At 40.2% G+C, this 16,058-nt stretch overlaps 1 protein-coding gene across 21 annotated transcripts in view; it reads right to left on the bottom strand.

The window, feature by feature from the left end:
- Window positions 1-16,058, bottom strand: part of tnrc6c1 (trinucleotide repeat containing adaptor 6C1) — an 881,061-nt gene that overhangs the window by 91,495 nt on the left and 773,508 nt on the right. The window contains exon 1 of one of the 21 annotated variants that reach the window (XM_072483315.1): window positions 10,147-10,240. The exons of the other annotated variants lie outside the window; for them this stretch is intronic. Coding sequence (XP_072339416.1) covers window positions 10,147-10,171 — 25 coding nt within the window. The 5' untranslated portion in view covers window positions 10,172-10,240. Of the gene's footprint in view, window positions 1-10,146; window positions 10,241-16,058 lie in introns of those variants that run through there. 21 annotated transcript variants of the gene reach the window in all.

The raw sequence follows: 16,058 nt of genomic DNA, 5'->3' as shown, positions 1-16,058 counted from the left end.
ACAGTCCAAGCATTTAATGCGATTCTCCAAAATTCTGCAAAAATTGAGCTAGGTGACTCTACATGGAAATTAGTAGGCCACTCGGCTCCTCGAGCTTGCTCTGACATTCAATGAGATCTTGGAAGATGTGATTACGCCTCAACTTCACATTCCCGCCTACCCCTATAACCTTAGACTGCCTTGCTTATCAAAAATCTATCTACTTTTACCTTAAAAATATTCAAAGACTGCCTCAACCTACTTTTGCCATAAAAATATTCAAAGACAGCGACTCAACCACCTTTTGAGGAAGGGAATTTCAAAGTCTCTCAACCCTAGTGGAAAAAAAAATTCTCATGTCGGTCTTAAATCAGCGATCCTTTATTTTTAAACAGTGGCTCCTAGTGCTAGATTCTCCCACAAGGGGAAGCACCTTGTCAAGTCCCCTCAAGATCTTAAATAAGCAAAATACTGCAGTTGCTGGAATCTGAAGCAAGAACAGAAGGCTCTAGAAAAAAAACCCAGGTCTGCCAGCATCTACCAGGAGAGAAATCTCTCAGAAATGTATTTGGTTTAACCAAGTCACGTCTTGTTCTTATAAACTCCAGCAGGTACAAGGCTAAAGTACGACTATTCTAATACTCGCCTGGTCAACCATCATTCCTCTCCATAAACTTCAGCTCCTCCAGATTCTCCTCCCTCTAACCTACATTGTGCTAAGATAATCCTGCCCATGACCATGTGTACACTTACCAACACTGCATCAGTCCCCCAATGCCATAAAATTTGAAATTCTTGTTCTCAATTTGAAACCCATAGTGGCCTCATCTATCAGTAATATCCTACAACATTCCTAAAATTCAGCATGCCATGAACTCTGGCCATCTATGCGCTCCTATTCCTTTCAGTCTGTTATTGGCTGCTGTGCCTTCAACATCTCAACCTCTAGTATTTCTTTGCCCAACTTCTTCCTCTCATTCTGCTCTTATGGTTCTCCTCAAAATATATCTTTTTGATTTGGCTTTGATTACCATATGCAATATCTTAGTCTTTGCTCAGTATCAATTTCTGCCTGATTATACTTCTGAGGAGTGACTTTGGATGTTTTTCTATGTTGTCATGTGAGAGTACCTTTAAGAAATGGGTGTTTACTACTGCAGTGATGTCAGAGAGTGGGTGGAGCTGGGCTGTGTCAGGTTTTACTTTCGTTTTAGGCTGTTTGCTGCAGGGTGTGCTTCAGTTTCGTTTTCAGTGTTGGAGCTGAAGTCAGACAGAGCAGGTGTACTGTTGATCTCTCTGCCATGAAAAGGCTATCTCTTCATCATTTGGTGAATTCAGAATTATAAATGTTTTCAGTAGTGACTTTAACCTGATGTGCTTCTGTTGAAGGTTATGTTTTTTTGTAAGTCTTCTGGATGTAAAAAGGACAGCGCAAGCATTACTTAATGTTGTATTCTTTGGGGGTTGTATTTGAATTAATGGTTGCTAAGATGTTCACTGTATATTTTAAAATGGTTAACTTGAGTTCATAGAATAAACATTGTTTTGCTTTAAAAAATACTTTTCCATTTCTGCTGTACCACACCTGTAGAGTGGGCACTGTGCTCCCCATACCAAAATCTAGTAAAAGTTGTGGGTCAGGTGAATTCCATGATACACTTTGGGGTTCTCTAAACCCTGGCCCATAACAAATTGGGGCCTCGTCCAGTATAAAAGTCTATCTATTGGATTGGCTTAGTGAACTTAAAGACAGTGAGGGGTGAGCATATTGTGGGTGCTTTTCAGGTGTGGTATTTTAGTTTAAGTAGGGAGTGTGGACAATGGCTCTTTCAGAGGCTCAGAAGTTTTTGGGGTGCAGACGGTCACACGCAGTACCTTACGGACAGAGACTAAAAGCAGACTGTTAGATTTGGCAAAAAACGTTGCTGTTAACATTACCTGACAAAATGCAAAAAGAAGAGGTAATTATGGCGGTGGCCAAGCATTTAAAGTTGCCTGAGATACAGTTTGACTCATTGGAAATGGCAAAAATTCGGTTACAAATTAAACAAATGGACCATGAGAAAGAATTAAAGCCGCTTGAATATGAAAGAGAGAGAGAGGAAAAAGAGAGGGAAGAAAGGAAAACAGAAAGAATAGCCCTAGCAGAACAAAAAGAAAGAGAAAGAGATACAGATCTGGGAAAAAGATAAAGAGAGAGAGTTTGAATTTCAGAAAATGGCCATGAAACATGACGGTCAGTTAAAATTGGCAGACGTAAAGGGAAACATACAGTTGGTGGATAGTGATGAGAAAATGGAGACCTTTACATATGCAGGCGGATGAAAAGTGGGCAGACGTTCATCAAGTAGTATTGCCGGTAGGGTATCGAAAGGAGGTGTTGCGAGTTGCACATGAGGTACCAGTGGGAGGTCATTTGGGAATAAGGAAAACTCAAGCTAAAATCCAGAAACATTTTTATTGGCCTGGACTACATAAAGATGTAGTCAAATTTTGTCAATCATGTCACACATGTCGAGTGATAGGGAAACCTCAAGCAGTGATAAAACCAGTGCCCTTAATACCCATTCCAGCATTTGAGGAACCTTTTACAAGGGTCCTAATTGATTGCGTAGGACCGCTTCCTAAAACAAAAAGTGGGAATCAATATCTTTTGGCAATAATAGATGTGTCTACTAGGTATCCTGTAGCCACCTGAGTTGGCCACTTCCCGACTTAAAATGGAGAACCGCAAAGGCTGAAGGGAAATTCAGCCAACACAGGCAAAGACTAGCAAATACAGAAATCATGTATATTGGAACCTGCAAAACAACCAGACAGCACTGAAACCAGCAGCCATCTACATAGTAATGCAGCAGCCATCTACATAGTAATGTGTGATTCCCAGGCACAATGGCAACAGTTAAGGTAAATAAAGCCAAGCCAGACTCCTCGGCGCCAGCAGGAGCCAAGACAAAGGATGGCCAACGGACATTTATGGGCCACACAATGATCAGGGAAAAACTCCAGTATTGGAGAAATCGATCCAAGTGATCGGAACGCAGTCCAATCACTTGGAACCATATACGGGGTCCGCCCTGAATGTCGGGAAGCCCCTGGGGACTATAAAGTAAAGCCCCCAAGTTCAAATCGTCCTTCTTTGGCAGGGTCACTCAGCAACTTGAATCAACCCGTGAGAGTGACCCGTCTGAGCTGCCGCATCAACCAAGTAAGTCTCAAGTCAACGCTCGCTACGAGATAGGCGCTCCTAGCTACAAGTCCACACCAGCTTTTGAATCCTGCAGACTCAGGACCTGAACGAAAGGCCATTTGTTCCCCTGACCTGGTGGGCCAGTCCAAAGCTAAGTATCGGCCTTTTAACGATAGGAATAGCCTAGAAAGTAGAGTTTATGCATGAGCAGTGATTTACTGTGTATATTAAATGTGTTTTGATTTGAATCTTACTAATTGGTGTGTTGAGTTATTGATCATTACTTGAACCTTGTGGCGGTATCATAAAGATACCTGGCGACTCTAGAGCAAAGGTTAAACAAACAGAGCAAATTACGATTTAAGAGCCAACCAAAAGTTAGCAACAATCCAGAGGCCATTCCAGTACGTAATATTACAGCCAAAAAGATTGTGGAGGAGTTACTTAAATTCTTTACCAGGTATGGACTACCCACAGAAATACAATCGGATCAAGGATCAAATTTTACCTCAAGGTTATTCAAAGAAGTTATGAATAGCTTAGGAATAAAACAATTTAAATCAACTGCGTACCATCCAAAAACGCAGGAAGCGTTAGAAAGGTGGCATCAGACATTAGACAATGTTGAGGGCTTATTGACAAGATTATCCAGAGGATTGGGAGAAAGGAATTCCATTCGTACTGTTTGCAATTAGGGATGCACCTAAGGAGTCTACCAAATTCAGTCCTTTTGAACTAATTTTTGGTAATGAGGTAAGAGGACCACTTAAAATGATCAAGGAAAAATTAGTGAGTGAGAAATCGGAAATTACATTATTGGATTAAGTGTCAAATTTTAGGGAATGATTAAATACCGCAGGTGAATTGGCTAGACAACATTTAAAAGTTGCACAAAATGTGATGAAAAGGGTAGTGGACAAGAAACCCAAAGGTTGTAGTTTTGCCAGTGGAAATAAAGTTTTAGTATTGTTACCAGTGGTAGGTGAACCTTTAAAAGCAAGGTTTTGTGGACCTTATCAGATTGAAAGGAAATTAAGTGAGGTGAATTAGGTGGTAAAAACGCCGGAGAGAAGGAAAACTCACCGAGTGTGTCATGTGAATACGCTTAAAAAGGTACTTTAAAAAGGGAGAGAAAAAGGAGGTGGTTTTAATGATTCTAACTCAAAGTGACGAACCAAATCCAGATGACTGTGAATTTGACATACCTCAAATTAAATTCGATAATGAGGCTGTTCTTAAAAATGGGGATATATTGTTGAGTTACCTTCCAGAGTAAAAACGGACTGACCTGAAAGAGTTATTGGTATCACGTGGGCAAGTTTGTGGAGATAAATTGGGAAGTACTGAAATGGCTATACATGATGTAGATGTGGGAAATGCTGTTCCAATCAAACAACATCCATACAGACTTAACCCGTTAAAATTGGCACAGGTTAACAAAGAGATTGAGAGTATGCTTAAAAATGGCATAATTGAAGTGGGTTGCAGCCAATGGAGCTCACCCATAGTGATGGTACCAAATCCAGACGGTACCCAGCAGCTGAGTGTGGACTATAGAAAGGTTAATGCAGTTACAAGAACGGACTCTTATCCTATCCCATGTTTGGAGGATTGCATTGAGAAAGTGGGATAATCAGCTTTTATTTCCAAACTGGATTTACTTAAAAAGGTTACTGGCAGGTACCTTTAACCGAAAGGGCGAAGGAAATTTCAGCTTTTGTGACTCAAGATGGTATATACCAATTCAAAGTTATGCCATTTGGCATGAAAAACGCCCCAGCCACATTTCAACAGTTAACTAACAAAATTGTTTCAGGATTACCCAATTGTGCATTATACAGCGACGATCTGGTAATTTTCAGCCAGACAGGGAAAGAATATTTAAAACATCTGATGGAGTTATTCGATCGACTTCAGGAGGCGGGTTTGGTGATAAACCTAGCCAAAAGCCCAAGTCACTTTCGTGGGCCATACAATCGGACAGGGTCGAATGGTCACATGGGATGTGAAACCTACAGTTATTGAGGCGTTTCAGATACCCTCAAGACGAAGGGAAATAATGAGAGTTCTTGGCATGAGTGGATTTGATCGAACATTTGTGCAAATGTTTTATAGCGTGATTGCTCCACTGATGGACTTGCTGAAGAAATGTCAAAAATTCAGTGGACAGCAGACTTTCAACAGGCATTTGACTTGCCTGAAAGCTGTGATAACCAATGCTGCTGTTTTGGAGAATTACAAGCTACTCGGTGATCAGATTGAACTAAGTATCTGACTTTAAAGAGAAATGCCGAGGCGTAGAGAAATGGGCGGATCTTGCAGAGACCTTCTTGTTCAAAGAGACTGTCATCGAGAAGGATTTCAGTTGGAGGAAGAACAACAAAAATGGACGATATTATTATATATCTGTTTGTGTGTGTTGTTTTTTGAAACAAAAAAGTATATTTACTATGTGCATTTCTTAAAGAATGGTGAAAAGGTGAAAAATGAAACCATCTTGAAGTTGATGTTTTTTTTTCTTGGGGGGAGGTGTCATGTGAGAGTACCTTTAAGAAATGGGTGTTTATAAATGGGTGTGTATATAAATATCTGTAGTGAGAGTACTTTTAAGAAATGAGTATTTACTACTGCTGTGATGTCAGAGAGTGGGTGCTTCTGGTAAAAGGTGTTTTAAGTCTTATGGATGTTAAAAGGAAAGCTTGAAGGATTAGTGTTGTATTCTTTGGGGGTTGTATTTGAATTAATTGTTGCTAAGATGTTCACTATGCTTTTAAAAAGTTAACTTGAGTTCATAGAATAAACATTGTTTTGCTTTTAATAAATACTTTTCCATTTCTGCTGTACCACACCTGTAGAGTGGGCCGTGTGCTCCCCATACCACAATCTATTAAAAGTTGTGTGTCAGGTGAACTCCATGATACACTTTGGGGTTCTCTAAACCCTGGCCCATAACATAGTGGTGTCATTTAAATGCAAATTGTTGAATGCTTTTCCATCATAAGCCTGACCCTAAACTCAACCAGTGTATGGTCACTGCTGCCAAGATGTCTTAGACTCTACCATCTTTGAATCATTACTTAGTATCAGGTTCAATAGGGCACTTGTTTGCTTGCAGATCATCCAATATTATGCTCAGAATCATGTTTTCACTTCTATTTCTTCCTTAAATAAATTCCAACAATGCTATTTTACAGTCACAAAATAACTGCAAATGACCTTGACTACACTTCTTTTATTTGACTCAAAGGCTTGATACAATCCATTCTCCTGACCACATCCATCCTCATTCTTATGCATTATTAATCTTCCCATTCACAACTCGATCAGATTCTTTATTTCCAATTAGAAACTTTGCTCAAGGCTATTAAGAGTATGGTAATGCTTAAATCTTATGAGCTGCACATTATGTCAAGCAGCAGCCCAAATAAAGGCCGGTAACCCCTCAGCTTGTGGGCAATGTATTATGTAAAGCAGCAGCCTAATATTAAGCCAAATATGTCTCAGCACCTCCTACAGTCTGGTTGCAAACCAGCACTAAGAACATCCTGGAAGACAGTTAGATGCAAGTCTTTTTAGCAATGTGAGAGAGAAGCAAAGTAAAAGGCACCCTTCACCTCGATTTAGAAAGGCATTAACATAGAACATAGAAAAATACAGCACAGAACAGGCCCTTCGGCCCACGATGTTGTGCCGAACGTTTGTCCTAGATTAATCATAGATCATAGATCATAGAATTTACAGTGCAGAAGGAGGCCATTCGGCCCGTCGAGTCTGCACCGGCTCCTGGAAAGGGCACCCTACCCAAGGTCAACACCTCCACCCTATCCCCATAACCCAGTAACCCCACCCAACGCTAAGGGCAATTTTGGACACTAAGGGCAATTTATCATGGCCAATGCACCTAACCTGCACATCTTTGGACTGTGGGAGGAAACCGGAGCACCCGGAGGAAACCCACGCACACATGGGGAGGACGTGCAGACTCCGCACAGACAGTGACCCAAGCCAGAATCGAACTGTGAAGCAATTGTGCTATCCACAATGCTACCGTGCTGCCCTTAAGAACAAATTAATCTGTACTATATCATTCTACCATAATCCATGTACCTATCCAATAGCTGCTTGAAGGTCCCTAATGTTTCCGACTCAACTACCTCCACAGGCAGTGCATCCCATGCCCCCACTACTCTCTGGGTAAAGAACCTACCTCTGACATCCCCCCTATATCTTCCACCATTCACCTTAAATTTATGTCCCCTTGTAATGGTTTGTTCCACCCGGGGAAAAAGTCTGACTGTCTACTCTATCTGTTCCCCTGATCATCTTATAAACCTCTATCAAGTCGCCCCTAATCCTTCTCCGTTCTAATGAGAAAAGGCCTAGCACCCTCAACCTTTCCTCGTAAGACCTACTCTCCATTCCAAGCAATATCCTGAAAAACAGATTAAGACAAAAAAATGACAGACTTTGTGTTTAAAGACAATACATGACATTGTCTCGTCATATGTATCCCTACCAAAAGATATTAGGAAGAATTGATTTTTTTTCAGAATTGAAAACCTCAACAGAGTGTTCAGTCTCTTCCACCAGTTCAGCTTCCCTTTTGGAATTCTACTGCAATAAATAACGAGTGAAACCACAGTAATTTATAGGGGGGGGAAAAAAATGAGAAAGACTGTGGGTTGGGCCCATTGACAAACTATATATCATTGTAAGCACTCGGATGAAAAGTGCCAAGACAAAGCGCTGCACTGTTTTGTAAGCATGGAATGCATCTTAAAATATTTTGATCATTTTGATATTCAGACACTTAAATTAAATTACATGTTTACACAGACAGAGTGCTAAAACCAATTACTGAGGCAGTCACAAGGCAGCAGAATCTGAATAGCAACACTGATAATTTACATGACTTCAAGTTGTTTTAAATCTATTCTTCCATATGGAAATGTAATACAGGATCTTGATGTCTAGAACATGCAAGCCTTGAATAGATACAAAGAGAAAACAGGATTAAACTAAACAGATGTGACTGTTCAAATATTCCAGACTATCAAAAACAATTCTCGCTGAAGCAGCCCTAGCAGGGTCATTTTTTCAGTGCTCTAAACTATTCCCAGAGGTTAAGTGCAAGCTCTCTCAAAAACAAAGCAGAACATTCCAAGAATGGAAAAAACACAGCCGTTCCTCAAGAGAAACAGACACTGCACCAGTTCAGTAAACTATGCCATGAAAGTGGGGAGAAATGAAAATTAACTCCTTTTACTGCTCCATCCTGAGATACAGAAACAAAAATGTTATTTTAAACAACTCCCGTGTAGCAACAAGAGGATGGGCAGTGTGTGGTGTGGAGGGGGTGGTGAAATATCTTTCTGCCCCCACTATCTTATCCCAACTGAAATCTGATGCAGGAAACTTACCCTGGTCCAAGGGAGTTGGGATCCTCAAATCATGATTCAAATATATGTCATTGGGACATTCATGCCATCATAACTGCAAGAATCAGGTGCCCTTAAGGCTCTGAAACCATCAGCAAAATTTGATGGCAGTCAGCTAGAAGGGCCTCAGGTAGTGTGCTTTAAAATAATGTTAAGGTTTCTGGTAGTCTAGGAGCACTAGGAGCAATCCACTGGGTTCAACAAGGAAATCTTGGGACGTATTCCCATCCCTGGGCTTTCCCTTTCTCAGGCTATAACTGACCCAGACTTTCGCTCATTCTCACCTTCCATTCTAGGGCCCAAAGGATTGCTTTCTTTCCCCTTCCCAACATTTTAATTTTCCTCTACGATTTAATTTCCTCTCTCAATGGCAGAATACTGATCTAAGCTTTCCGGCACGACACAAGTGGTTATATCAAGTGCACACGAAGACAGTGGATGGAATTTTCAGTTGGCAGGATTTTCTGCTCCCTTTGAAGTCAATGGACCTTTGAATGTCTCTCTGCATTTTCCAGCCCCACCCCCTCCACAATGGGGCCATAAAATTCAACCCAGTGAGTATTAAAAAGCAATTCAACTGTTGGGGAGGTTATTTACATGGTTCACTCGTTACCTCCACACATGCAACTGTATTCCAATGTGGCGCATTGGAATAATGATCAATGGCAACCGCAATTTTTTTTTTCTATTGCCCAGGGACACCAAAATCAATTGCAGTGCAATACCAACAACCGGTTAACGAAGCACAAACTAGTGACTGTGCCTATGACCTTGCGCTTTATATAGATCAGTATCAAAGGACTTTTTGCTTCAAGCCATGCTTTTCTTTCATAGAATAGAATCAAAATATTCAGTTTCATAAATATTTAGAGAAAGTTGAAAAAACAATTTAAAGTATATTCCTAATTGCATGTTGCAGGAAAATTATAGCTTTTGCTTATCCGCTATATTATTCAGCATTTTATGCAGGCCATAAAAAAATCCACAGCTTTATTAGCATGACCACTAATCTGAAATTTATCAAACTTTGTTATTAAAAAGTAATTATTTTATAACAAAACACTGACTTAATACCATTCATACTAAACTTAAACGGCCGTGACACCATATACAAAGGATTATATAATTTTTCATTAGTCCACTCTATATAATAAAGTATCAAACCTGTATATCACTTAGCTGCTTTAGTTAGTTTTAAAAAATGCATTTTTGTCTGATACTGAAAGGGACAGGGAGGTTGACTGACTAGTCTTATCTGCACATTGACAATTGAACCTTTTTGTGAAGCAATAAGCAATTTTCAAAAATGAAGCACAATTTAAGCAAAACATTTGTGAATTGACATTTTATTACTGTGTTTATGCAAGATATAGTATCCCATTAACAAACAACCCAGTGTTAAGACGCCATTTTCTCTGTTTTAACAGCCAGCTACTCCAGATTGTATGCAGCAGCTTTCTAATGGAATGCAACACATTCAGAGAACAAAACAGCGATTTGGCATTTTTCTGCTCTACAGGGGACTGCTGTGAAAAATACCTGACTGAAGGTGACGCCCAACCATCCTAGGAATCGCTACATTTTGTGGAAAGTTGCCTTCATGTCTGCACCTACGCTCGTCTGTGCTCTCTGTTTCAATATGTCGTCTGTGTACAGTTTAAGCCTCATCCTGTCTACATGCCAGGAAAATACTGTGTAGTGTACGCTGCTGACAACCTGCACTTGCTCAGCCCTCCCCTGCTTGGAAATGCCCTTCTGAGATGGGATTCAATATTAAGATATCAGCGGCAAAGAATCTAGCTTGATTATCTAATTACTGATGACATTAAACCCATCTTCCTTTCTTTAAATTCTTCAACTGTCACAAAACATTTTCTTCTGGCAATGCAATTAGCACTAGCTGGTTTTTTGAAAGTCAGCCAAAAAACAACCGCATTCATTGGTTGGCTGCATGCAAATAAGCTTCTGCTTTATGCCATTTAAAAACATCAGGCATCGTTTGACATTCTGTTACAGCTTCTATGTTCAATACAGAACATAATACATACATGGGCTTTATGCCAGTTTCAAGCTTTACGGTCTAATTTCGTCCACATTGGAACGAAGCATTAAAAAAACATTCATCATTAAGTCGATTGTTTGAAATCGCAGTTTAAAAAAAGCACGTTCACTGTAAAACACGTCATGTCCGCTACAATTAGTGCTTGCTAAAACACGCCCACATGAACATTTTGAAGTCCCTGAATGGAAAGGCACGCTTTGTGGTTTAGCTACAGCTTGTCAACATATGACTACGTCCATGCAGGATAGTATGAAAATAGTTTGGCGAACAAACTGTCTTCATTGTTTGTCGGACTGTAAATTATAACAGAGTCTGCAAGGCAGACCGAGGAAGGAAAATTCATCTTGCTGTAGATTTGCCAAGGTGAGCCGAAAGTCATGGAAAGCTGCCTATCTTTAACAGCATTGAGCACAGACTTGCAACTTGGTTGCTAGGCCACAGCCCTTGTTATCCAGATTGCAGTGTAAACTAAGCCTGAAGCTTTAAACACCATCAGGTTCTGCTGAATTAGGAGTAGTTCACAGCTGCTACATCAATCAGCAGTGCAGAAGAAACGGAAAACAATTCATGCACTTAAAACACAAGCAGCACATCTGAACAAATAGAAAACATTAAGAAGCGTTTAATTTTGGACTAATTTCTATTGTTTTGGAATTTGCAGAGTCAAATATGATACAATAACTACATGGGATTGTCATTCACTTGTACAATAATGCAGACCAAACTGTTTCACACAGTGGAAACTTCCATTTGTACAACATATTTAACATAGTGAAAGTACGGGCAGCATGGTGGCTCAGTGGTTAGCATTGCAGTCTTACGGCGCTGAGGTCACAGGTTCGATCCCGGCTCTGGGTCACTGTCTGTGTGGAGTTTGCACATTCTCCCAGTGTTTGCATGGGTTTCGCCCCCAAAACACAAAGATGTGCAGGTAGGTGGATTGAACAAGCTAAATTGCCCCTAAATTGGAACAAATGAATTGCATGCTCTTAAATTTTTTTAAAAAGTGAAAGTAGCAAGGCACTTCAAACAAGCATAAGCGGACAAGAACGGACAGTCAAACAAGGAGATATTAGTTCAGGTGATTAAAAGCTTGGTCAGAAATGGGTTTTAAGGGGTGCCTTAAAGGATGGGGGTGGGAGATTTGGGGAGGAATTCCTAGGCATAGAGTCCAAATGACTGATTGGGTGAAGGAATTGGGAGATGTTCAATAGGCCAGAGTTGAAGAATCGCAGAGTTCTTGTAGGGCTCGGGGAAATTAAGAAAGAAAATGTCTTGGTCAAGTTCAGCCTCAACTCGCAATCTCATGAGTGCAGTCAAATCTTGGTATCTTTCTGCTGTTAGGGGAGCCAAGTTACGACAGGATTGTTGACTTTCTGCTGATTTACAGAGAGCAGTTCCTCAAGAGCCTGAAGCTGCTGTTAGGAATCCAATGAGGAAAAGACACGAGACGGTAAGCCAGGAAGTCAAAGTGATAGCATCACCTGGTTTTCACACTCTTGATTCGAGAGTAACAGAAGCCTAAGGGAGTTGTGGCCTATTTTTGAAATTTCTGCATCTATCCTCCATTCCTCCAGCACCAAGCATTTTTCAGTTTTTCACTTCATAATTGATGGTCCCGCATTTAGCCACCACAGAACATTTAGCCACCACCCATCTTCTCTCTGCCATTTGTTTTAAAAAAAACTCCAGAAGCTCTCTTTTATTGTGCCTATTATTCCTCAATCTGCTCCTCATTTTTAAACACACTGTTGTAAAGAATTTTCATTCCCCACCAAATTCTCTTCAGGTGCTTATCCAATTCCCTTTTGAAAGCCATGATTGAATCTGCATCCACTGCTGCATAAGGAGTATTGTAGAATTGTAAGTGATCATCTATTGGTACTAAAAGAGCAGTGCAGATATTCTGTTCAATAAGCATCTATTATTCTACATAGCCATGCCCATTTGCAAGATTAAATTACTTCAAGACATTGAACTTAAAATAAAGATTAAAAACTGATAGTGGAAACTGATCATTGAAACCATCATATTTTGAATGGGGAGCATAGTGTAATTAGGTGAGACAGGCTGGAGAGTCTTATGTCAGTTATTATTCATGTTTGCACTAAACTGCCACCAACAAATTTTGAATTGCAAAAATTTGAAAATTATTTTTACCCTACTTAACATAATACATTAATATATTGGAACACATGCATTGGAAATACAAGTTTCATTCTGGAATCAGAGAATTGTTACAAGGCAGGAGAAAACCTTGGTTAGCACTGGTGCCTCACAGCACCAAGGACCCGGGTTCAAATATGATCGATAGGAAGGAATTTTTTTCTTTAGTGGAGGGGGTTAATAACCGTGGGAATATATTTAACATAATGGGCAGAGGTTTACTGGAGATGAGAGGACTAACCTCTTCACTCAGAGGGTGGTGGGAATCTGGAGCTCACTGCCTGAAAGGTGGCAGTGTAGGAATCCTCATAACATTGATTATTTAGATGAGAACATGAAATGTCATAACATGCATGGCTACAGGCCAAGTGCTGGGAAATGGGATTAGAGTAAATCGGTTTTTGATGGACTGCATGTTCATAATGGGCCGAAGAGCTTCTTTTCATGCTGTAAAATCTCAGTCCAAAGACAGCAGTTGGGATCTAAATAATAGTTAATTAGCATTTTGACCTGGATACAAGGCCAATGTGATTCATGTGGCCAAAGAGATTTGAAGGGAAGGGTCCAAAGCAAGTCCAGGTAGTGTGGGTACATAGTGTTTTTGAAGGTATCAGATAGGTCCTTCTGCAAATATCTGAGAGTGAGCAAGAGCAGAGAGTTGGAGGCAACAGGTTGCTATTGTTCACCATGCAGAATGTGGGCGAGTGCTCACACTCATTGAACAGATCAGTTTTAGGATTTAACATGGCTGGAAAGTTTGGCAAGCTTTGCTAGTGGAAGATATTTCCAGGATAACCCTCACCGTTCAGGAATTAGAGGCTACATGGCTGGAAAACAGAAAAATTAACAAGCCATTGAGAGTTTTACTTTGGTTCCTGGAGAATGCAGTATCCACTAAGGCGGCAAACTATAATCTGAAGGAAGATGTGGGGGAAACTTTTCTGTAGTTTCTGGTCAATTGCCTATTGAAACCTGTTTGAATTTGTTAAAGGTTAAAGTCTTAAAACTTGAAGTCGTGTCATCCTTCTGTCACTGGAAATTCAAATATCTTTCCAAATGTCCAGTGTCAACCATAACATTCAATCGCAGGTGAGCCTCAATTTCATCCAGTTGTTTTTAGGAAGATTAAAACGATCATTCACCTATGCAACAAACTCTGTACCCATGCCATCTGTTCCATTCTCCAGCTTAGATTTCTGTCTCAGGTTCACCAGGCTTGCTCGCTATCAGTGCGCTTTCCGAGCTTCCAATTCTATCTCCTCTCCATCACAAGGACTTAATTCTTCCATCTTCTTGTCATATGCCTCTGCCACCTCTTCAACCCATTTTCCTTGACAATGATCATGCCTTTGAATGTCATGCGGATGCAGTTAGATTCTTGGAGTTGGTTGTTGCCCGGCACTTGTGGCACAAATGTTACTTGTCACTTACCATATGAATTCGGAGCAAGAACAGGCCATTCAATCGTTTGAGCCTGCACCGCCATTCAATAAGATCATGTCTGATCGGACTGTAGCCATATACCTGCCTCCCCCGAACAACCTTTCGTCCCCTTGTTAATCAAGAATTGCTTTATTATCTGAGGAATTGCAAATGTAACTGAACACTGTGCAATCATTAGTGAGCATTTCCACTTCAGTATGTATATGGAAGGAAGTTTACTGATGAAACTGGCTGGGCCTCAGACAATGCATTGAAAACTCCTGCAGCGCTGTTCTAGGGTTGTGATGATTGGGCTGCAAGTTCCCCTGCAAGACACATACTATCCCGACTCGGAACTATATAGTTGTTCCTTCACTGTCCCAGTGTTAAAATTCTGGAACTCACTTTCTAACAGCCCTGGTACCTGCACCAGATGGAATCTAGTGGATTATTGCAACAACTCGCCACCACCTGCTCTCAAGAACAATTAAGAGTGGGCAAGATAGAAACATTCAAAGGCTAAATAATTTTCAAAGATATTAAATACAACGTCATTTGAGATGCTGCAACCTGTCATGTAAACACAATTAAAAATGAATAGGTACACAAATCTTTGATAGGTCATGAACTATGTAGACCAATAAGGTGCCTGGACCAATCCCAGGAATTACTGATCCCTGCGAGGACAGATAGCAGTGAATTGTCATTATGCTGGCATTAACGAGAAAACTGCTAATCATCCTGTAACTTCTGCTGATGATAGGACCATGCTTCCCTGATAGTCATGTGACCTACAGCATTTACTGTCAAAACTATATGATTGAATGTCCAAAGTACTAGACTAACTGCAACACTACCTAGCAAGAAAGTAATACATTTCTGGAGACAAGCAGGGTCGAAATAAATTGCAGAAAATTTCAGTGAAAAAAAAAGTGCAGACATCAAAAAATGCTTCAAAAGGTAAACTTGAAACCCATTGATAACATGTTTCACAAAATAAACTAAATACATTTTAAAAATTACATATTACCAAGCTGTAGATAGACCTTTGCTTGCTGGCTATTTTGTGCCCCCTTAACAAAACAGATGGTTAATTAACCAAGCCAATAATCTGCTTTAGACTTGTGATGCAATTTGTGTCACGCAGTTCACTCATCGTAACTAGACACATGAAGCTAGATTCTTGAGTTACTTATTTTAATTTCCCTTGCATCAGCTTCTACTCCAAGCACCAGCTGTTCGTCAAAGCATCAGTGAAAATTATCCTCAACATCGTCACACAATGCACTGAAAGGATAGGCCCCTTAAAGTGTCACAAAAGCATTCATTTCACAAGTTCCAAAGGTTTAAATAAAATACATTGACGAATGCTGGAAGCTGCATACAAGAAATGAAAACGGACAATTTATTTAATTAATCTGTAATAGTTCAAATCAACCTTTGAAACAGATAGATTTCTTTGCGCTGTAAACATTGGTGGTTCTGTACACAGCTATAGGGAGAGTAGGCTAGTGAGATTAATTCTGGATTGCTCCAACACAAAGCTGGCACAGACACATGGGCTGAATGGCTTCCTTCAATTCTAACCGGAAAATGGAATAGTTCAAAACACATGCAGTTCCAGGCATGGCAGACATGGAAATACAAAAAGACCACAGCACACTTTCAAAAAGGTCAAGAGATGCGATGGTTGTATCCCAAAGCAACAGCTGACAATTTGGTGATTTTCCTCAAATTAAATAGGGCAGTACTATGAGGAAATACTCTAGTTTCAAATACACAATCTAGATGAAAGGAAAGA

Source organism: Scyliorhinus torazame, chromosome 18 (assembly GCF_047496885.1).
Source record: "Scyliorhinus torazame isolate Kashiwa2021f chromosome 18, sScyTor2.1, whole genome shotgun sequence".
Classification (NCBI taxonomy): Eukaryota; Metazoa; Chordata; class Chondrichthyes; order Carcharhiniformes; family Scyliorhinidae; genus Scyliorhinus; species Scyliorhinus torazame.
The sequence above is the reverse complement of the archived record's forward strand: the minus strand, read 5'-3'. Positions and strand labels throughout refer to the sequence as shown.